This window comes from Bradysia coprophila (assembly GCF_014529535.1).
Source record: "Bradysia coprophila strain Holo2 chromosome X unlocalized genomic scaffold, BU_Bcop_v1 contig_416, whole genome shotgun sequence".
Lineage (NCBI taxonomy): Eukaryota > Metazoa > Arthropoda > Insecta > Diptera > Sciaridae > Bradysia > Bradysia coprophila.
In genome coordinates this window covers 1,298,754-1,318,638 of record NW_023503334.1, presented here as the reverse complement: position 1 = coordinate 1,318,638, position 19,885 = coordinate 1,298,754, and the positions used below count along the sequence as shown (strand labels likewise).

Genomic DNA, 19,885 nt, shown 5'->3' with positions numbered 1-19,885 from the left:
TTCTTCTGTCTGATAATTTCTAATGATTTTTTGTTTGTCATTTTATCGACTTTAAATTCGTTAACATTTGATTTTATTGAAACATTTCGTACATTTTATACAGCTTGTGTATGAGAGTCTTTAATTTATTTTCAACATTTTTTTACTCAACTTGGGCCCGCAATAATCGATTGCTATTAATTACTATAATTATTTTACTAAGACATTAGCTACTTATACTAATATACCATAAAAATGCTTAACTTTTTGTCTTCCTTATATTTCGCTGATAAAATTTGAGGTTTACAGTTTTTCCTTCCTCCTGTTATATACTCATGATATAATGTTATGATATTCATAAAATTTGGAAAATTTCACAGAATGTACAAAAGAAAAGATCAGGTCAGACATCCACTTTGGCCACAATTATGCCCAAAAATCAAGTGGCAACAATGGCGTACATTTTCCTTACATAATACATCAGATATCATAGCACTACTCATAGCATTAAGGCTCGTAAGTCAAACGTCTAATGACCTCCAATATTTGTTACATGTACGGATACATGCACAATTATATGTATTGTGTGTTTCAAAAGCAATCTACACTCCAACCTCCTATAAAAATATATTTTTGATTTTTATTCGAATTAAATATTTTTGAAAAAGTGGTGCCTTAGTACATAAAGTTTCGATAGCCACTGAAATTGTCGAGATTGATGTTCTTAAAAAGAAAATTAAAAAGTTCAAACAAATCACAAATTTTAGGAGTTAGTTTTCTCGGAGTACACCACATAAATCCGGACAATTCCAGTGGTTATCGATACTTTATATATTTTAACACCAAACGATGAGGCCACTTTTTTCAAGAATAATTCGAATAAAAAGTTATCATCGAAAACATATTTTCATTGGAAATCGTAGTGTAGATTGCTCATAACTCACAACAAGAATGCTTGACTTCTGTCGTAACGAGAGAAATGCAGCAGCGCCTATGTTGATTTCATCAGCAACCAAATATTTCTTTATGTTAATGCTAAGAGCACTCCTCCACCAATATGGAAAATACCAATCTGTCTGTCCAACATGCCATTCCATTGACCTATGCAAGAAACTTCTAACAGGTACAATATTTTCTATTAAAGTTTTGTTTGTGATTTTGGGTTTGATTGAATCGTAATTTCTATGGTAGATGTAGACTTCTTTCTTCCAACAAAAAATATCAACTTTCGTCCACAAGCGCAGTGTTGACAGAGATTTTAAAATAGATTAGTTGAATCAACGACATTACAAATAAGTACATACGTCCAGTCCATACATAAATGATGTCAAAAGATTTATCCCAATGTTCAGACAAAGTCGCTCAATGTCAAAAATAGATCCTCAATGTCGTTTGAGATGCCAAAGACATTGTCAATTTCCAGCTTACCTCAAAGTTCGAAAAATTTGTATGAATTCAACTCGCACTTCAAGCATTGGTGGTACCACGACAGAGTATAAAGTAAACCAGAGCAGAGAACGTAAATACATTCAAAGGAGGGACCTAAATCCCGTTACAGTCAGATAGATACAAAATAGTACACTATATGGCAGCTGTCGACTGTGACCACTTTTGCTTGAAATGCGTTGATAAAATTGTTTTTTTTTCCTGAAATTTTTTCATTTTTTTATTTGAGAAGAATAATCCACTATTTGACAATGGACTATTAAAGGCTATACCTTAATAATGTCATGCTCTCATCCCCATTAAATTTAATGCTATTTATGGACCCATGTCGTGACCAGTTGTAAAGTTTGCAAATTGTGCGCACTATGATGCAGAGTATAGATTTAGATTATTTCTAAGAGCGTAACATACAAATTAATTCACCTCCTAATGATGAGGGAAAGTTTGTAAATGGAAAGCTCCCCAACAGAATATAGCGTTGCGATCGCTGACTTACATTTTGTTGTCAGTAATCAGTACTTCCAAAGTTACGCTTTCGAAATTACTTCTTATGAAAATGATCATTTCGTTTACACATTCACAATCACCTCCCAATCGTCACTCAGATAAAAAGAAATATTCATTGATGTTTCTTAAAATCATCCACATTACCCGATAATTAATAGGATCTACTTAAAATAACGAGGGGGCCAAGACTAAACTCTTGTTTGGTTCCATTTTCCGCGTAATTTTTTTTAGTAAATTTTAGCAAAAGGGCAACCACTAATTAAATTAGTGTGGCAAGCATATGGAATTTGTAATATTTTATTGAAGATTTATGTGTGGAAATTGGCTAGTGGTCCGGCCTCTCGATTTCGATCTTAAAAGTGAGCAAGGTACTTTTTGCAGCCAAAATGTTTCTTTCACATTTTTGAAATTTTAAATTAAAAAAAATTGTCATTACCCTCTCTAGCAAACAAACTTCGTTTTGACGCTGTCAAAATACCACATTATTCTTTCGTTTGTAGAAACATACACTGTTGACTAATTTCCAATTTTACATCCTTAATACCACCTTATTAAATGTAGTTAGGTTGCTAGAGAGGGTATTGCTCTTGTAGATCAGGAAAATCCATGTCGTGTCCCCCCAAATATATTCACAAAAAAAATCTTTTGGCTGCAAAATTTGTGTTGCGTTTTTACCCTTATTTCAATTTATACCGTAAATCCGCATACTCAAAATCAAATGTCATCGTCAGTTAATTCAATCTAACTAATAGGAACATAGTTTTGTTTTTCTGTATTTATTATACTATTTTAGCGCGTGACCTCACAAGAGAAAAGAAACAGGGGGGCGAGAAAAATTATTGGCAAAATTACAATGAAAGTGGCCTTGTTCTAAACCTGAAAATCGGGTTACATGCAATCAGATACACCCGAATTGGCATGTGTTCATGGCCTGACCTAATCTGTAATCTGATCGTAAACAGTCCAGGCTAGAATTTTACAGGGAGTCTGATTTACCTGAATTTACAATTTTCAGATTTCAGATAGATCAAATAGAGTGGGTGAAATATTTCCTTTGATTTTCTTGTCGAAACACCTGACATTGATGTTACTGTTGGTAGATTAGAGAGATTAGCCAGAAAACCCAACAAAATTTCGAAATCGAATGCGGTAAACCCACACAAAATATTATTTGGGAACGGTTATAGTGAGGTGATTGTAGGCTACTAAACCATAGAATAAACCGAACATTTTCGAAAAATAAAATTTTGAGTTTTGGTGCAATTTTCTTGGTATCTTGGATAAAACCAACAAATTTGAGACAAAACCAACCATAGACATCAACAATTTGTACAAGTCAGACATTTCGAACAAAAAAAAAACAAATCAGATCAGCCTAATTTCAGGTTCCAAACAAGATCTGACCTGTCCCAAGCCTTGAAATGTGAACAATTGATGCCAATTTACACAAACGTTAAACACATTGTTTTGTTGAAGGTACGGACATTTTTGAAGCGGCTCTTTCATTTAACTTCTCTTAAGATCATTCTAATACATAAAATATCCAGTAGCCGGCATTAAACGCAAGAAAACTAACTGGAAATATCATTCGAGAGTATTTGTCTATGATGTTTACATCTTTAATTGTTGGTATAGATGCTCTGAGCACAGACGCTCCACGTCTAATGGCATGAAACATTTTCGGGCGTTGAGTAGCTGAAAGCAAACGATTTCTTCATTTATTTTTTGGTCCATGTCAGTCAATAATGAGATCATAGAACTGCTGTGTTAAAACAATGTTTGGTTTTCAATGGGCTTTTCGCTCTTTTCGAGGCTCTTTCTTTCCGAAAGCCAACTTCCAAATCATCAAAATTGTTTTACCGCCACAGTAATACACAAACCTTTCGTTCCGCGATGACGAAGACCACAACGGCTCGCAGTTCCATAATTTCGCGAAATTCTAAAACTAGGCGGAAATTTTGCAAAATCTAATGTATCCGATTCGGTCGATCCGATTGTGTTTGTGTAATGGCGATTTCGCAGCGATGCTATTGGACTCATTCGAACGTCTTGCAATTCAATTATATCCTCGGTGGTCGAGTAAGAATCTGTTTTGTCATTCGATTTTACTGCGAAAATTAATGGATTTTAATGCGTGGAATATTCATAGAGGATGTACACTAGTCAGATACTGCAAGAGAGGACATGACTGCAAAGTTCGTAAAAACTACTTTCGAATTTTCTCGATTTTCATGGATCGGAAAAATCATGAAAACTTACGAAAATTCAGATTAATTTCCACGAACCCGAATATTCAATGGATCCAATAGTTCAGTCTTCCTAAATTGATTGTGCCTGTACCTGTTATTTGCTTTTCTTCCTTGTTCTTTTTGGGCTTTTTCTTCGCCCTAGCTCCCCAATAAGTATAATTCACTGCGGCGTATTCCAATAGGGCAGCGAAAACGAACACAAAACACATGACCAAATAAATATCGATGGCCTTAACGTATGATATTCTTGGTAGTGAGCTGCGAACACCGGTACTTATCGTTGTCATTGTTAGGACAGTTGTTATTCCTAATAACAGAAATTCAGTTGCGTGTTCTGAAGGATTTTTTTTATGTGGTCATAGTGTTTTACCTAGGGCTACTCTTGCGCTGGTTGCTTCGTGATTTATCCAAAATGACACCCAAGATAACATCACAATCAATATGCTCGGTAAATATGTTTGAAATACGAAATATCCAATATTCCGCTGAAGTTTGAAGGATAGTGATAGTCTCTGGTAAATGCCCGTTGCCAATTCTTCCTAAAAAAAAATTTAAATTAGAACAATTGCACGTCATGGTCATTGGTCGTATTCAGTTCGTATGGAAAACAAGACTATTCAAAGAATAGGCAACTTGATGTCAGAAAACGTGTAAACATCCAAGTCCGAACGCTAATAATTTTACCTTTCTATCGTTCGTTTCATAGCCTAATATTGTGAATTGAGGAAGTTCTGCTTCCTCGACCCCACGAACCGGAGTTGGTTTCCAGTACATTAGGACATCTTTCACCGTGTATCCATCTAAAATTGATTAAAATAGCAAGACTAAGTCACTAAAGTCAAAAAATCGGCGGCACATACAACTTTCAATTTCCACAGTGCAATTTTGTGAATCTAGCGGATAGTAATGTAAGTCCATCATACACGCCAGCGTTGTAGTGAAGCGCATGCCGTATGTAACGGCTCCATCGCCAGCTAATCGAACCAATTTATTTCGTTCCGTCACATCATGAAGGAAACTGAAGACAAACGAAAATTTACGGGAAGTTGGAATTGTAATGATGACCACGTTACCTGTTCTTGTCGTTTGCGAAAAATGTATCAGGAACCCAAATTTTTTCAGCAAAATCACCAGACAATGTCAACATATCTCCGTGAGAATCGCCGTTTTCATGAATATATGGACTGAATGCTAACCGCTCGTCTCTCCAGTATTGATTCAGATACATTGTAATTGTGTAGTCCTATTGCATAGATTCGACTCAGTATTTAGAATGAGAAATGGGTGGGATTATGTTAACTTACCATATTAACTTCCGATATAGAATCAAAGCTAGCTATTGTTAGGTCCATTCCTACATGAAGTGGGTCACCTAAAATCGTTATTTAAAAAAAAATTAATTCGAACGAAACGGATCTCAAAATAGATAAGGTCAACAGCTCTAGATCATTTCTAGCTGTTGAAAGGAATTAAAACATTTTTAAGATAACGCTCAAGACACTAATTAAGAATTCAACTCCGAAGTTCACACCGGCTACGACTCGGATGATAAAGTTAAAGTTATTAACGTATGTGCCTTGGTGTCTTGTCTCACTTCATCGTTCGGGCTACTTTCGCGAAATTGCGAATGTGTAATTTTTTAGAAATTCAAAATTGACACCGAAGCATGAAAAAGATATAAAGTAGCGGAAAGTAGAGTCGTTCTTGAGAATTCCGCCCAACGGGCTGCCTCTTTCTTCTCTGTTGCTTCAAACATTAAATTATAAATAGTGTTGATGCATGGGTTATATGCTGCGATTTTCTCACTTGAACGAGCGAGTATACTCCAATATTGAGAGTTAGCGAATAGTCAAGCGAATAATGTGAAATTCATGCAGGTAAACTTTGCGAGATGTTCCAGTAAATGTATGCTCTCGCAGAAAACAACTGTCGCGCATTAAATCTCTTCCGGAAGAGTCGCAGGAATCGACACCAATCTTTGCGATGACACCTCTTGAAGATGGCGAATCACACAAAGATTATAAGTCCGCAGATTGCAATAATATCCATAACTTGTTTACCTTAGCTACATCGAGCTATAGTACTTATTCACGCCTGTTTTTAATGGTTGAAAGCTCATACAATTGATTGCTTGTTGACGCCTCAAATGAACTGCATAAAAAAACTAACTCAACATTACAATCCTTGTCCTTTTAGCAAACTATTTCATTTTGAGAGCATTTGCTTGTTACACAGAATTTTATTGGTTTTATACAGACATTTATTTGTTAAGTATGCCATTTCCCAAATTTGCACGAAATATATCTTTCGATTTGAAATGTGACCGTGGATAAGTAATGTTTTTACACACAGAACATATACAGTCGATGTCGCATAAAATCTAATTTACAGATAATATGAACCAAAGTATCGAAACTTGGATAGAATATGTATCGTGTGTGTTTATCTATTTTATCGTGCTATTTCTATCTATATACTCGTATCACATAGGTGACATAAAACATTTTGATTTAGGACGGCCGAGACCCGTACGCTGTGTTGCTGTGAAACTATATGTAACATAATTTATCGAAACCTTTTTTTTTCAGGAATGCTTCATTGTTGTTCCTTTACATTTGAAAGGATTCCTTTCACATAGATTGTTAAACAAATTTTGTGTCGAACAACAACTCCCAAAACAGAAAACATGTCGAGTTTCACTCTCCCTGTAAAAAAGCGCACGTAATTTATGTACAGTCCCAAAGAGGTCTCAGAAAATAAATTCAATCATCTTGATAAAGGGAGCGATAGTAGATGTAAATGGATGAAGACTTTCTATGGGACTAAAACTGGAAACAGATCACGTTCAGGTTCCAATATCAGGCTGAAGCGACATTATTTTGACTTTTACTTTCAACGATATTTACTCTATAATTTTAACCTGTTCCTAGCCTCAATTTTGCCATGTTCTTAATTTTGACTAAACACAAAAAAAAACTCCCAGCAATGGTTGTTGGGGATTCTTATTCCCAGCCCTATTCACATGGTACGGTAAAGCTATAAGCCCAACATTTCGTACTGGCCTAAAAACAGTCGAAGAAGTTTATATTTGTTTCGGTTGAAAAATTATGTTCCGTTATCTAGGCGAGACGTTGATTTATATGTATCAATTTCGTATATTTTTTTGAACAAAAAAAAAATTCTCTTGTTTTATTGATGGGAAGCACACTCGTTTATTAAAACATACCTCCGAAGTTCGGTCGCAATCGAATATCATATCCTTCCAATATTCTTGTAATGGTTTGTGTAACATTTTCCAGTCTTGCCGCTGTTACATCTTTATGCCCGCAGCTATATAATAAGGAAACAAGGTTAATTGCCCATCGATGTTCAAGGAAATTCAAAATTTGAATTCGAATCTCACCTGACATCATTGAAAGCTTGAAATAATGTCAAAAGAACGCATGCCACCGCCACATTTATCTGGCACATTTTCCGACGAAATTGTGATTGTGGATGACGGTATATGACGATGCTTCTCTTAGCTTTAGACAATATCATAAGGTTTACGCTGCTTGTTATGCTCGAGAAATTTCATTGAAGGCAAAGCAAAAAATCTTCAACATCCTGTGTTTGTTCGTTATCGATGTGAAGTGGTGTAGTTGTCCTTCGTTTGATCGGTTATATGTGCAGTGATGTGCATATCGAATTACGTTAATGTTTACAATGCAACGATTAAAAATATAGCACAGATGCATATATAATAATGTCTATCAGTTTCACTTTTCTCCATTACGTTTTTTTTTAACTTTTACTTTGTCGTAATTTCATTCACTCTTGATCAGCTGATTCTAAAAGTTTCCGTTGTCCTACTTTTAAATAGTAGAGTCGATAATGTTTACAAGCATCATTGCACCCAATAAATGCATTCTAACAAGAATAGACAGAAGACTTCGAAATATTTTTGAGGTGCAACTTAAGCGATTGACTCTTGTAAACTTTTCTGCGGAAATAGTTATTTATGTAACAAGAATCGTATGGAGGTATATTATCGTCCACGATGCTTTGCCAACCTCGGCTTTGCCTCTATAGTGACATCTAGTGTGATGATATACCTCCATAAGATTCGTGTTGCAGACATAATTATACACATCTAGAGCCTAATAAAGTACTTTCCACCGAGATTCATACAACGTTTTATGCAACAGATGCTGAGTTGCATAAATAATTATATCGACAGCACTTTAACTTAAATCTTATTTTGATCAATCTTTTATACTACAAAATAACAATTTTATTTCGGATAGAATCTCGTAATACCATCAAATGAACATATAAAGTCGCATCTCAAAATTCTGTACAAAACCTATTCGACAAATTTTGTCTAAAGAGAAATTAAATTTTTACAGAATGATAGCAGCGGTTGCACTTTGTAGTATTCTCCCATGTTATAAAGTAATTTGATTTAATCAAAAAATAGTTTAAAAAAGTCGAAAAACAACCCCATTTAATCAGTAAAGTCTATTTCGATAATCCGTTTATCGTTGGTAAGAGTTATTCGCGTTGAGTGCAGATACTCTCTTTATTAGCGAGTAACTCAACCAGCTCTACGCTTTTGATCGACCTCAATGCAGGTAGATTTTACTTTTTGAACACAAAAACATCTACTGAACAACAATTTAGAAAAGAAAAATTCTTTCAAGCTTCACTGCATTGAAAGCAATACAAAAAATAATTGGAACAGAAAATCTATTGAGTTCTCGGTATCGTTTTAAATTTAAAAATTTTAATGCTCAGCTGTCTACTTTATTAGGTTCTATATGTGTAAATATATGTGTAAAACACATCGTGAATCTAATCAAGTAGTTCGCACCGAGATTCATACAAAGTTTTATGCAACTGAAGGATCTAAAGTTCGCAGTTTTAGAACATTATGATCACGAGTTGCATAAAAGATTTAAAGAGATCTGAGTCTCAATAATGTTCACAGAAGATATTAAGAGTTAAAAAACAATTCCTCACATCTCAGTGACGAAAAATAAAACATTTGTTGAATTTATTGGGAAAAACTTTATGAATTGTCACACTCAACCGGTGATAATTTGTGACAATTTATCGACTTGTATTGGAAGTCGAACATCTTGATCCCATTTTTTGTATTTACACATAAGTGGTAGATCTTTATTATTCCAATATTCGGACCACAATCCACATCCTTTCGGTGGAACTATTATTGGGTCTCCAATTATTACAAAATTTGTGATATTTAACACGTTGTCTGTAATGGGTATCATGGTCGTAATGATTTACTCTAAAACCATGATCACTTAGGTGGTTTGTAAAGATAATTTGTCAATTTGTGGCCGTAGCTTGTTGCAATACTATTTTTCAAGATTTTGGTAAATATAATCCTCAAAACGGTTTTCTATAATTGCTTGAGCCGGGTAAAAAAGTAACTTAGAAAACCGATATGAAGCACATCACATCACATAAAAATATAATTTGGAAAAATTTTCTAATTACTTTATGACTTTACAAATGGTCATAATCCAGCCTTTAATCCGGAATTTCCTGCGCATACTTTTTGTGCACGTGTTTGTGTGTGAGTGTATGTTTAGCTGTTGAAAAATACTAACACAAAAGGAAAGTGATGATAATGGGAAGAAATCTACCCCCTCCTACTCACGAACTTGAAGATAATTATTCGACAGTTTATAAAGGGAAATGTTTACTGTTTGAATTGTTACTCTACATTTATACTTCGACAAAGAAAGGCGATAGTCTGCTACAAGTATACGAAAAGATATCTGTGAAATATTCAACGCGAAAACATTTAAAAGGAATTTCAAAGGTGAGTGAGAAGATTCATTCATATAAAATTAAAAAGTGATTTTTCGGGCCTCGTTCTATAATTTTTTAATTACAAGTACCTTGTCCGATAAAACTTTGATTTTTTCTGGAAAAAAAATTCTGTGATCGTAAATGGGATAAAAGTGAACTATTTATCAATTTAATTTTCTTCTACTCTTTCTGATTCAATTTCCTTTCTTATTTTCTAGAAAAATGAATCCAAGCGAAGGAATTCCAACTGGCCAATCAAATGACCAATTACCACAAACAACGATATTGGATTTGAATTACGACTGTCTTCTCAAGATCTTTCGGTATCTCGAATATGAGGATCTGGCCATAGCATCAGAATCATGTCGACGTTTTGGCGAAGTTGCATGTGAAGCCTTCAAATATGAGTGGAAAGATAAAATGATATCGCTGAGCACCGATGGGAAGGAAAATAGAATAGTAACTACGGCAATTTTACGTAACTTCGGCAACCAATTGCAGAAATTTTTTATTTATTTCGGCGAAAAGTGGAACGATAATGTTTTTGGAATGATAATTGAAAAATGCAGCAGTGTTCAGTTAACCGAAGTGGATATTTCTCGCAAAATTATCGGGCAAGATAATATTGACCAGTTCAAGAAGAAGTTTATAAATTTGAAGAGGTTTGGCCTTGGAAATGCATACGGGGACGTTGACCTCGATGGACATTTTCCGGCATTGGAAGCATTCACATTATTCGGTACACCAATCGAAAATCAGCACGCTCTGCAGTTCATCAGTCGTAATCCGCAATTGAAAAAATTATCTCTAGAGTATACAATACGCCTTAACAAGGCCAGAAGTCTGTTGGAATCTATCGATAAACATCTACCTCAACTTGAGCAACTGGAATTGGCATGGTTGCCAGGTGTTGTTAATGAAACTGGCTACCAACCTGAGTTTTTCAAAAATTTGAAACGGCTCTCATTCTTCAATTTCGGAAGAGGATACGAAATGCGGCACCTGTGTATATCGAATGAAAAATTGGAACAGTTGGAACTCAAATTGGGTACATATGACAGTGACGTAGCGGATTTTATTTGTCACTATAAGGAAGTGAGAAAATTGTCAATCCATGACATCGATTACCCATTGGACTACGAAGATGTGTTAAAACTGAGCGAAAATTTACCAAAATTGAAGGAGTTCGAGCTCAGCAGTCGTTGCCGCAATCTTAATCATCAGGAGATTGTTAAATTTGTAATGGGCAGTAAGCAGTTGGTGACACTAACCATTGAGGATCGTAAATTGGAAAATGTTCTAGAAGTTAGTGAAGAAATACAGAGGAAGCTGGATATGTCAAAATGGACTGTTGATTGTAATATACAGAAGAAAACACTCGTAATTCGAAATAAGTCAAGAAATAAAAATCAATAATTGAGATATGTGTCACTACGTCTAAGGCTATTATTGTAACAGTAATTTTGAAATAAATTTCTTATTCTGAATGTCTGTGTGTTTATAATATCCTAAATAGGTTATGAGCTCAAAAACGTTTGAATCCCAATATTCCAAAAACACAGTAATTATGCAAAAATCTCTCTCTAGAGAAAAATTACTTTACGAGCCCTAAAATAGCCAGGAGCTATGATTCGTTCAAGCAAACTTCTGAAACGAATATCAACAAAGAATTGTTTCCCTGAAAGATGTTTCCTAATAAATTTATTATTGATGCTCATCTGCTTATTAAAGCCGGAGCATTATAATTTGATCGATTCTACTCATTTAATTCATTTTTAAATAATTGTAGTTTTCGAAGAAATCATTTTGAAAACATTACAGTATAAAAGCTTAGAAGCGTGCATTTGAACGGATTACCCGCAGGTATACCGCGAGTAAACAGCTCTAATGCGCATGTGTAAGCTTTTATACTGTAATGTTTTCGAAATGATTTCTTCGAAAACTACAATTATTTAAAAATGAATAGAATCGATCAAATTATAATGCTTCGACTTTATTGAAATTGAAATCTTTCATTCTTAGTCTGTAATTACAATTGAATCAATTACACACAAATTTAGATTGAATAATGAGAAAAATTCGGCTTTGTTTTATTGTATATTTTTTTGGTTGGGAGAACTGCGTCACTAAGTGCTCTGTTGATCCACGATGATGATTGTTATTTGCAATAATTAAACAATAATTTTAATAGGACATGTATCACTGTTTATTCCCGCATACCTTTAAAAACTCCTGGAATTATTAGAATATAGTAGCTCTTGATATGACTTACTGTCTTCGGCTCAAAATCTGTTTAACATGTACAGTATGTTGCAGATAGTGCTGCATTATTACTGATATCAGTTGTGTATGTATAAATACCATTCAAATATTTCTTCTAAAGAATCAAAAGACAAAACAGGTATTTAGTATCGATAGATAATATCTATTAGATATCTAATTTTAGTCTCACAAAAAAACCATGTATCTTCTGATTGATCATCCCCTCCCTTTAGAATAAGACCTAATTTATGAATAGCCTCTTAGTTTACTAATTGAGCATTTATGTGGTATCTGAACACTTATTTCAATCATCAGTGTTGTTTCACTCAACGGAAAATAATCTAGGGTTCAATTCAACGCAAAGATAGATACTGATAAGTCAGCTTCACAATGCGCAGAATTTGCAAACTTTAGATGTATGGATCGTTGTATGAATCTCAGTCCAAAGTACTTTAAACCCGATGTCATAAATAACCAAAATGATATTCGATCAACAAGAAGCCGTTGCCTAACGATATACACATAAATTTGGCAACGAAACAATAAAGACAATTTTAATATCATCTTAAAGATACATTCAATCTCAATCGTCACACTCTCGAATTCTTAGTGTGTACCAAACCCATTATTTATATCATAGCAAGGTAATAATCTATGCTACTTATGCAATATTGTTTTTTTTTTACTTAGAATTATTTAAATTTCTTTTTTGTTTTATATTTCGTATTTTTCTGACGATGACGCACAATTTGTAATAACGGATATAAAAAAATAGAAAATTATTAAAGAGAAGAGATTATGGAGGCTCCTTATTTTTTGGTGTTGGCCTAAGCAAAAAATCCTTTTGAATGGGTCAGGTCCCTTGACTAACCGATTTTTTCAATCAATTTTTGCGATTGCTAAAATGATACTTACTTTCTCATAAATTGCACGTTTCTTTCATTTTCAAAACAAATTTTCAACTTTTCAAATATAAGTCAAGGGTGAACTTGTACGATCTCGTTACTAAAATTTTGAAAAAGGTGATTAAGTTGATGACAGGGTAAAGAAATATTCGTAGCATTGATATTGTGTCTGCGAGATTCTGAAAAAATAATTTCGAAAATGTTATATTTTCTGTCTTCGTGTGCCAGACTCCCCGACACCCTTACATTTTCAAACGATCGTAAGTCCTTGCCGTAAAAGGCGTTGAAAAGATTACTTGCTTATGTCTTGAACAAAAACGAAACTCGTGTGGATTCCCACTCATTTAACTTTTTATACAAGCAGCCACGAAATTACACAAAAAATTCTTTTCGGAATGCCTCTTATATTATTACTCTGATACTTTCCATTAATAACCACCCAAATTTCATACCTCTTTGATTTTTTTTTTTTTTTGAAATCCGTTAGGAAGAATTACTCAAGCGAGACAAAAATTATTTTAGGAATATTACAGAGATGACCCGTCCGTGTTAGCCTATCTTTGAAGTTAAGCTGAGGAATTTAATTCCCCGTCGAATAAAAGAAAAGTTTTTGGAAATCCGTTGAGAATTACTCAAGTTATCGTGTTATCAAGGAATGAACAAAGTGTGACAAAAAATTTTTGTATTTAAGGTTTATAGTCAGTCATACATTCATGCATTTTCAATCATCGTAGCGAACATTTTGTGACAAACGTTTGAGAGTGCTTATCATCCGTGAGACCAGACATGAGTCGGTTATCCGAAAAACCGAAAATTTCGGTTCGGTCAAGTCCGAACCGGAAAATTCGGTTCGGTCTGATCCGAACCAAACGATTCGGTTCGGTCAAAACCGAACCGAAAATTTCGGTTCGGTCAGAACCGAACCGAATTTTCCGGTTCGGACTTGACCGAACCGAAATTCACTCTACTTGCTTAAAACTATTCAAAATTAAAATCCAATTACGGCAGAGTAAAGTAAACCAGGCAGGAGCAGTCGATTTGACTAGGGACCTGAATTATCTAATAGCCTTATTTTTGGCGAATAAAATTATTTAATTTTTCAGCTTAGAGATACTAGAATCGAATTGGATTTGAAATAAAAATTTTTGATGTGCACGGGTGAGGCATGAACTCACAACCTTCAACTTGCCGGGCTGATGCTCTAACCAATTGAGCTACCGTGGACATTTTCCCTATCGTCCTCTATCATAGAAGAAAGAACATACACATCATGTGTTGTACCAACGGTTCAAAATTGGATTTGAAATGAAAATGTCCACGGTAGCTCAATTGGTTAGAGCATCAGCCCGGCAAGTTGAAGGTTGTGAGTTCGTGCCTCACCCGTGCACATCAAAAATTTTTATTTCAAATCCAATTCGATTCTAGTATCTCTAAGCTGAAAATTTAAAGAATTCGTCGCGGAATATAGCGTTTCTCTAGAAAAAAATTATTTAATTTATGTCAGTGTTCATTTGAGTTCATTTTCACACAGTGTGTAAGGTCGCTTATTTGAAATCTCGAAAATGGACAGCTCCTGCCTGGTTTATTTTACTATGCCGTGAACCTAATACAGTCAAAATGGATTTACTATTTTTATGTGAAATATTACAGTACACAACGTTTGGGGAAAATTTGCATCGTCGTCAGAAGACAATTTCGAAAACACTTAGTTTTTCTGGTCTGAAAGGTAAAAGCCGTGAGCGATTTTTTTGAAAGTAGACCTAGTACCGTTGGAGCCACACTCTAGAAGCTTGATTTATATATATGGTCATCCATAAATCAGCTAAAAGAATGGGTACTGTTTGCCGTAAGAGGACGTACCAAAAATTTTTAATATAAAATTTATGGTGTTTGAGATAAAAATCTCGTTATGAAGTCTCCCGGGACCTTCAAAAGATTATTAGAAAATTCGTACTAGGGTAACAGCCTTTGACTTATACGACGTAATGCGTAACACTGTAGTCTTAATACACCTACCACAAAAGCAGAAAGAGCCTTCTTCTTCGCTTTTCGTTGTATAATGATATTAACAAGGTTACGCTAGAGATGAAAGGTTTATAGCCCTCGCAGCTAATAGGGGAGCGTTGCACATAGACAGACACTCATTCACTTTCCTCTGATGACTACTTCAGTTCAAAATCTTTGCACTTTGCACTTTTTTCCTGCTTTGAGTAGTGTACTCTTTTGTACTCTTCAATAGTGAAATAGAATCTATTTAGGATTTCCGAAAGGAGAACCCTACGATCAAAAGAACCGATTTTGCTAAGTGTTTTCGAAATTGTCTTCTGACGCCTGGTGCAAATTTTCTCCAAAGGTGGTTTACAGTAATATTTTACATAAAAAATAAAAAATTCATTTTGACTGTACATTGACTGGGTTCACAGTAGATTAAAATAAACCAGGCTGTTTTGAGACGTCAAATAAGGGACCTAATACATTGTATGAAAATGAATTCAAATGAACACTGACATAAATTGAATAATTTTATTCGCCAAAAATAAGTCTATTAGATAATTCAGATCCCTAGTCAAATCGAGTCCTCCTGCCTTGTTTACTTTACTCTGCCGTGATTGGGTTTTAATTTTGAACAGTTTTAAGCAAGTACAGTGAATTTCGGTTCGGTTAAGTCCGAACCGGAAAATTCGGTTCGGTTCTGACCGAACCGAAATTTTCGGTTCGGTTTTGCCCGAACCGAATCGTTTGGTTTGGATCAGACCGAACCGAATTTTCCGGTTCGGACTTGACCGAACCGAAATTTTCGGTTTTTCGGATAACCGACTCATGTCTGCGTGAGACCCATGACATGGAGTCAAGGGAATAACTAAACTGATTTTTCAATGAAGAATTTAAAATATGAACGGAAAAAGTAAAGACTGTTTGCCTAAATTTCTTTATTGAAACGTTAGTGATAAGACCAACCTGTTTGTAAATGCCTAATTCCAATAATAAACCCTATCTATCTAACTAAACTGATTGCATGTTTAGTTAAGACTGTCACTTTATTGCTACCAAGACCTTTTTAAATTTTAAAAAACCTCTTACCGTATACTATCTACTATGAACAACGACGACAAGAATAAGCGATGAGTATTGTTCTCTTATATATAGCGACGTGTATGATAAAAATATTGAAGTAATAGATTCCGTATAAATTACTAGGAGTATTTTACACTAATGAAGTAATAACGGATATAATGTTCTTGTCGAGATTTGATTGGCTGTAAAAAATTTACGTTACAAAATTTTGAACTTTTCTAGAGTTATTGTATTGACAGCAGTAAAAAACCAAGTAGCGAGATTCATAATTATAGACGACTATGGCAATTTCAGAGATATTTTTAGAATAGTCAGATCGTGTAACTTTGAACAATATTTACATCCTTGTCAGTTAAATATGGAAGAGCGACAAGGAGTGAAATTCATTTTAGAATTCATTTACACAGCGTATTTCACAGTAACTGAGATCATGAACATCAATGTCCATATCGATGCGGACGACAAAAATGAACACTAGCAAGTTGCTAGTAGTAACTGTTTTCTTATTGCCTTAACTGAAAGTCAGGGTCTTTCTGTCGAAAATGGGTAAAAATGGGGGTCCGTTACCCAAAAAATGAAAATGAGAGCCAGTTTAAAAAAATGGAAAACTATTAATAGTTTGTGAACACGACGGATTGTGGTATTTCGAACCAATTTCCACAAATTTGCTTTCAAAAGAAACGCATTTCGATTCTACAGGCCAAGTTTGAAAATGAGGATGATCGGACGCGGAGATAAGTAGTGGTGGGGTTCTCTTTGAAATGTGGAAATGACGTCAGTAAATTAACTTTGTAAGTAAATTGCTGATTATTGATCAAAACTAGCCCGAATATGAACACATTTAATTGTTTCAATGGATCTGACCCGCCGATACCGGTGGGACCTAGTGTTGCAAAGTTGTGTTAATGAAGTAAATGATTTTATATGAAAATTTTTAAAATAATTTCAAAACAACAGAAGTAACAGAATTAAAAGTCATAAGCTTGCCGCTTCGGTATAGAAACATGTCACTTGAAAGTGGTACAATTGAGGATTGTCTGTTATAATGAAATGAAACTCATCAGATTAGATAGTAACGACCCACGGACATGATTTATTCCTGATGATAATTGCGGTAATTTTCCATTCAGCGAGACTTCGCAAGTAAAATATTACTTACGTAATTGTTTGTACATTGATATATTGAATGAAATTAGAACCTTAATTTTTCTACTCTTCAAAATGAAAATGTCTAAACAAGTAAGTAATTCTTGATGTGGGTGTTATTGCAGTAGTTCAACTAGCATTGAAAACAAAGTCAATTTGCACTTTCGAATAAAATAAGTTTTTCCGGTTGAGATTGTCAAAAAAAACTTCTTCTGAAATTGTCGTAGTAATAACTGACAATTCTGAGCTCACTAAATTTGACTTGAGAAAACCAGGGAATTTCTAGATTTCATGACGAATTATTAATGTAATAACACCAGGGAATCTTCAACTTAAAATTACGTAAGCCAGAAATCAATTTATTCTTTAAGTTTATGTATGAGATGAGTCAAAACGATCACATTCTCCAATATAAAGACCACTAAAACATTTCTAGTCAAAAACCTTTTCTTTTCTTTAACTATGAACTACAAAACTTTACAGTCTGAACGTTTTTTTTTCTTCTCGTAAACAAGTCCTACACTTCACCTTAACTGAAATTCAAAACTAGACTTCGTAACACTGAGGAATTAAATTTCGTAACACTAACGATGATCGCTCGTAACAACTTGATGTAACTGACTGCTATTATAATACTTACACCTTTCCTTTCGCAAGTTATTTCAAATTTGAAAATACGTTTTGATGCCTCTAACCGAAAAATCACATGAAAGTTTTCCGAAAATTTTCAATTAAATGCCTCAACTGACACAATCAACGACAAATTCGTATCTGTGCCATAAAACAGCCACTTTTGACACGTACAACATTCATTGAAAATTTTAAAATCTAAATTACTATCGCACAGTTGATGATATTCGCAAATTCGTTTACAATGTACCCCCATTTTATGGAGGCCGCAACTGAACTTATGAGCGATACAATTTTAAGTGCACAACCGAGTTACAAAGACGTTGGATGAGTTTTTTTTCTCTTTCGAAGAGAACATTCCACCGTAAATGTACTCTGCGAATTTCTCGAGAAAAGTGAAAATGTACGATTGTCAATAACGGAGTACTGGAAGAGAAATGTACTCCTTCTGAAATGTAAATTTTTGCGTTTGCGCACTGGCATTATCTCTGTGGAGGACCTCATATGTTTCGTTTTGATTACAATGCTTTTCTATATTGAATGAGACGAGGCAATGAAATCATTTAAATCAAATTGATGTTTATAGGCTAGTTAAACAACGTTGTTACAGATTGATTGTCATGTATCAGTAACAGAGACGATAGACGATATCTTAACCTATTTTATAGCAGTCATGGAGTCTACAAGTTCAAGAAAAATAAGTTTTAAACATTTCTGCTTCTAAATTTTCTGCTTTTTCTTCCTTTTCAAGGTCCTAACATTCCTTTATAATAATTGCAAAGTCAAAAGCACAAAAATCTACCTAAAAACATGCGTTCCAAATGACATATTACCGTCTTGACTATTATATAGTGTAGTTGAAAATCGAAAAATGTTTGCGGACTTTTTTCTTTGAAAATGGGCAAGACCTTTCAACTTTTCCTTTTAACCGGTTTTTCTTAGAAATAAGTGCAGAAAACCGTGCCGATAGGACACCTCCAGCAAGTCAATTGTAAAGTAATATTAGCAGACTGAAAAATGATCCCAAAATACGTTTTCATGTTATTATTGACATATAAGTTCTGTTTACTTTTACCAGAGAAATGTATTTTCCAAGAAGTGTGCCAGCCATCAAAGTTAGAAGTAGTTAGAATTGCTACTACCTTACCACGAGGCAAGGAATATGTTCAATTGATATGATGACAAAAAACCCCGTAATAATCCACGATCATCTAAAGTTTAGAAAACTTAAAATTAAAAAAAAGACGAGACGAAAATAGACGGTTTATTTTTTAACGGCGGGCGCAACCACCACATATTCGATCATCGCATATTTTTGTCATCGTTATCGATATCAGGTGATATCCGTTAACATTTCTTTCACAGACGCAGACACAAACTTAATTCATTTAACCCTTTCCGAGTGCTATTATAAACGTGAGGGTCCATGTGGTACATTAAATTTAAATTTATTCGGAAAAGTTAAATAAAAATTTACTTCTTCGACACAGTATAGTATACAATAGTTGAATGTATCAGCCTTTTAATCGCAAATAGTTCTTTTTGTAAACAGAAACTGTATGTTAAGTGCCAGTCTTCTAATTTAGGAAAACCTTTTAAATGAAATGGAGTTCCCCTTTTACACTGGCAAAATGCGTACAATGATCGTGAAAATTCAATCACCGACGATAGTAAACCAAATTATTTGAAGTCCATAGAAAAACTCCAATGAATACGTGAAGTATTTTCAAAATTCGTCTATTGAACCGAATTGTATATTTTACGAGAGATGAAATCCTTTTTTATGCATTACAAAAAAAGTCTTACTCAAATTATCTCAATACCATGAGCAGAGCTACTGCTTTGAAAATAAAATCATAAGTTTCT

The 19,885-nt window shown here is 34.3% G+C and overlaps 1 protein-coding gene across 1 annotated transcript; it reads right to left on the bottom strand.

Moving 5' to 3' along the window:
- Positions 1-667: 667 nt before the first annotated feature.
- LOC119069898 (gamma-aminobutyric acid receptor subunit beta-like) lies at positions 668-18,320 on the bottom strand. Its single transcript, XM_037174110.1, has 11 exons — positions 18,030-18,320; positions 7,585-8,032; positions 7,408-7,511; positions 5,486-5,553; positions 5,255-5,424; positions 5,042-5,199; positions 4,866-4,981; positions 4,552-4,720; positions 4,273-4,488; positions 3,813-4,040; positions 668-3,627 (listed from the first exon to the last, which is right to left on the bottom strand). Exons 2-11 carry the CDS (start codon positions 7,719-7,721, stop codon positions 3,455-3,457), a joined length of 1,539 nt encoding a protein of 512 aa, XP_037030005.1. The 5' UTR covers positions 7,722-8,032; positions 18,030-18,320; the 3' UTR covers positions 668-3,454.
- Positions 18,321-19,885: the final 1,565 nt, after the last annotated feature.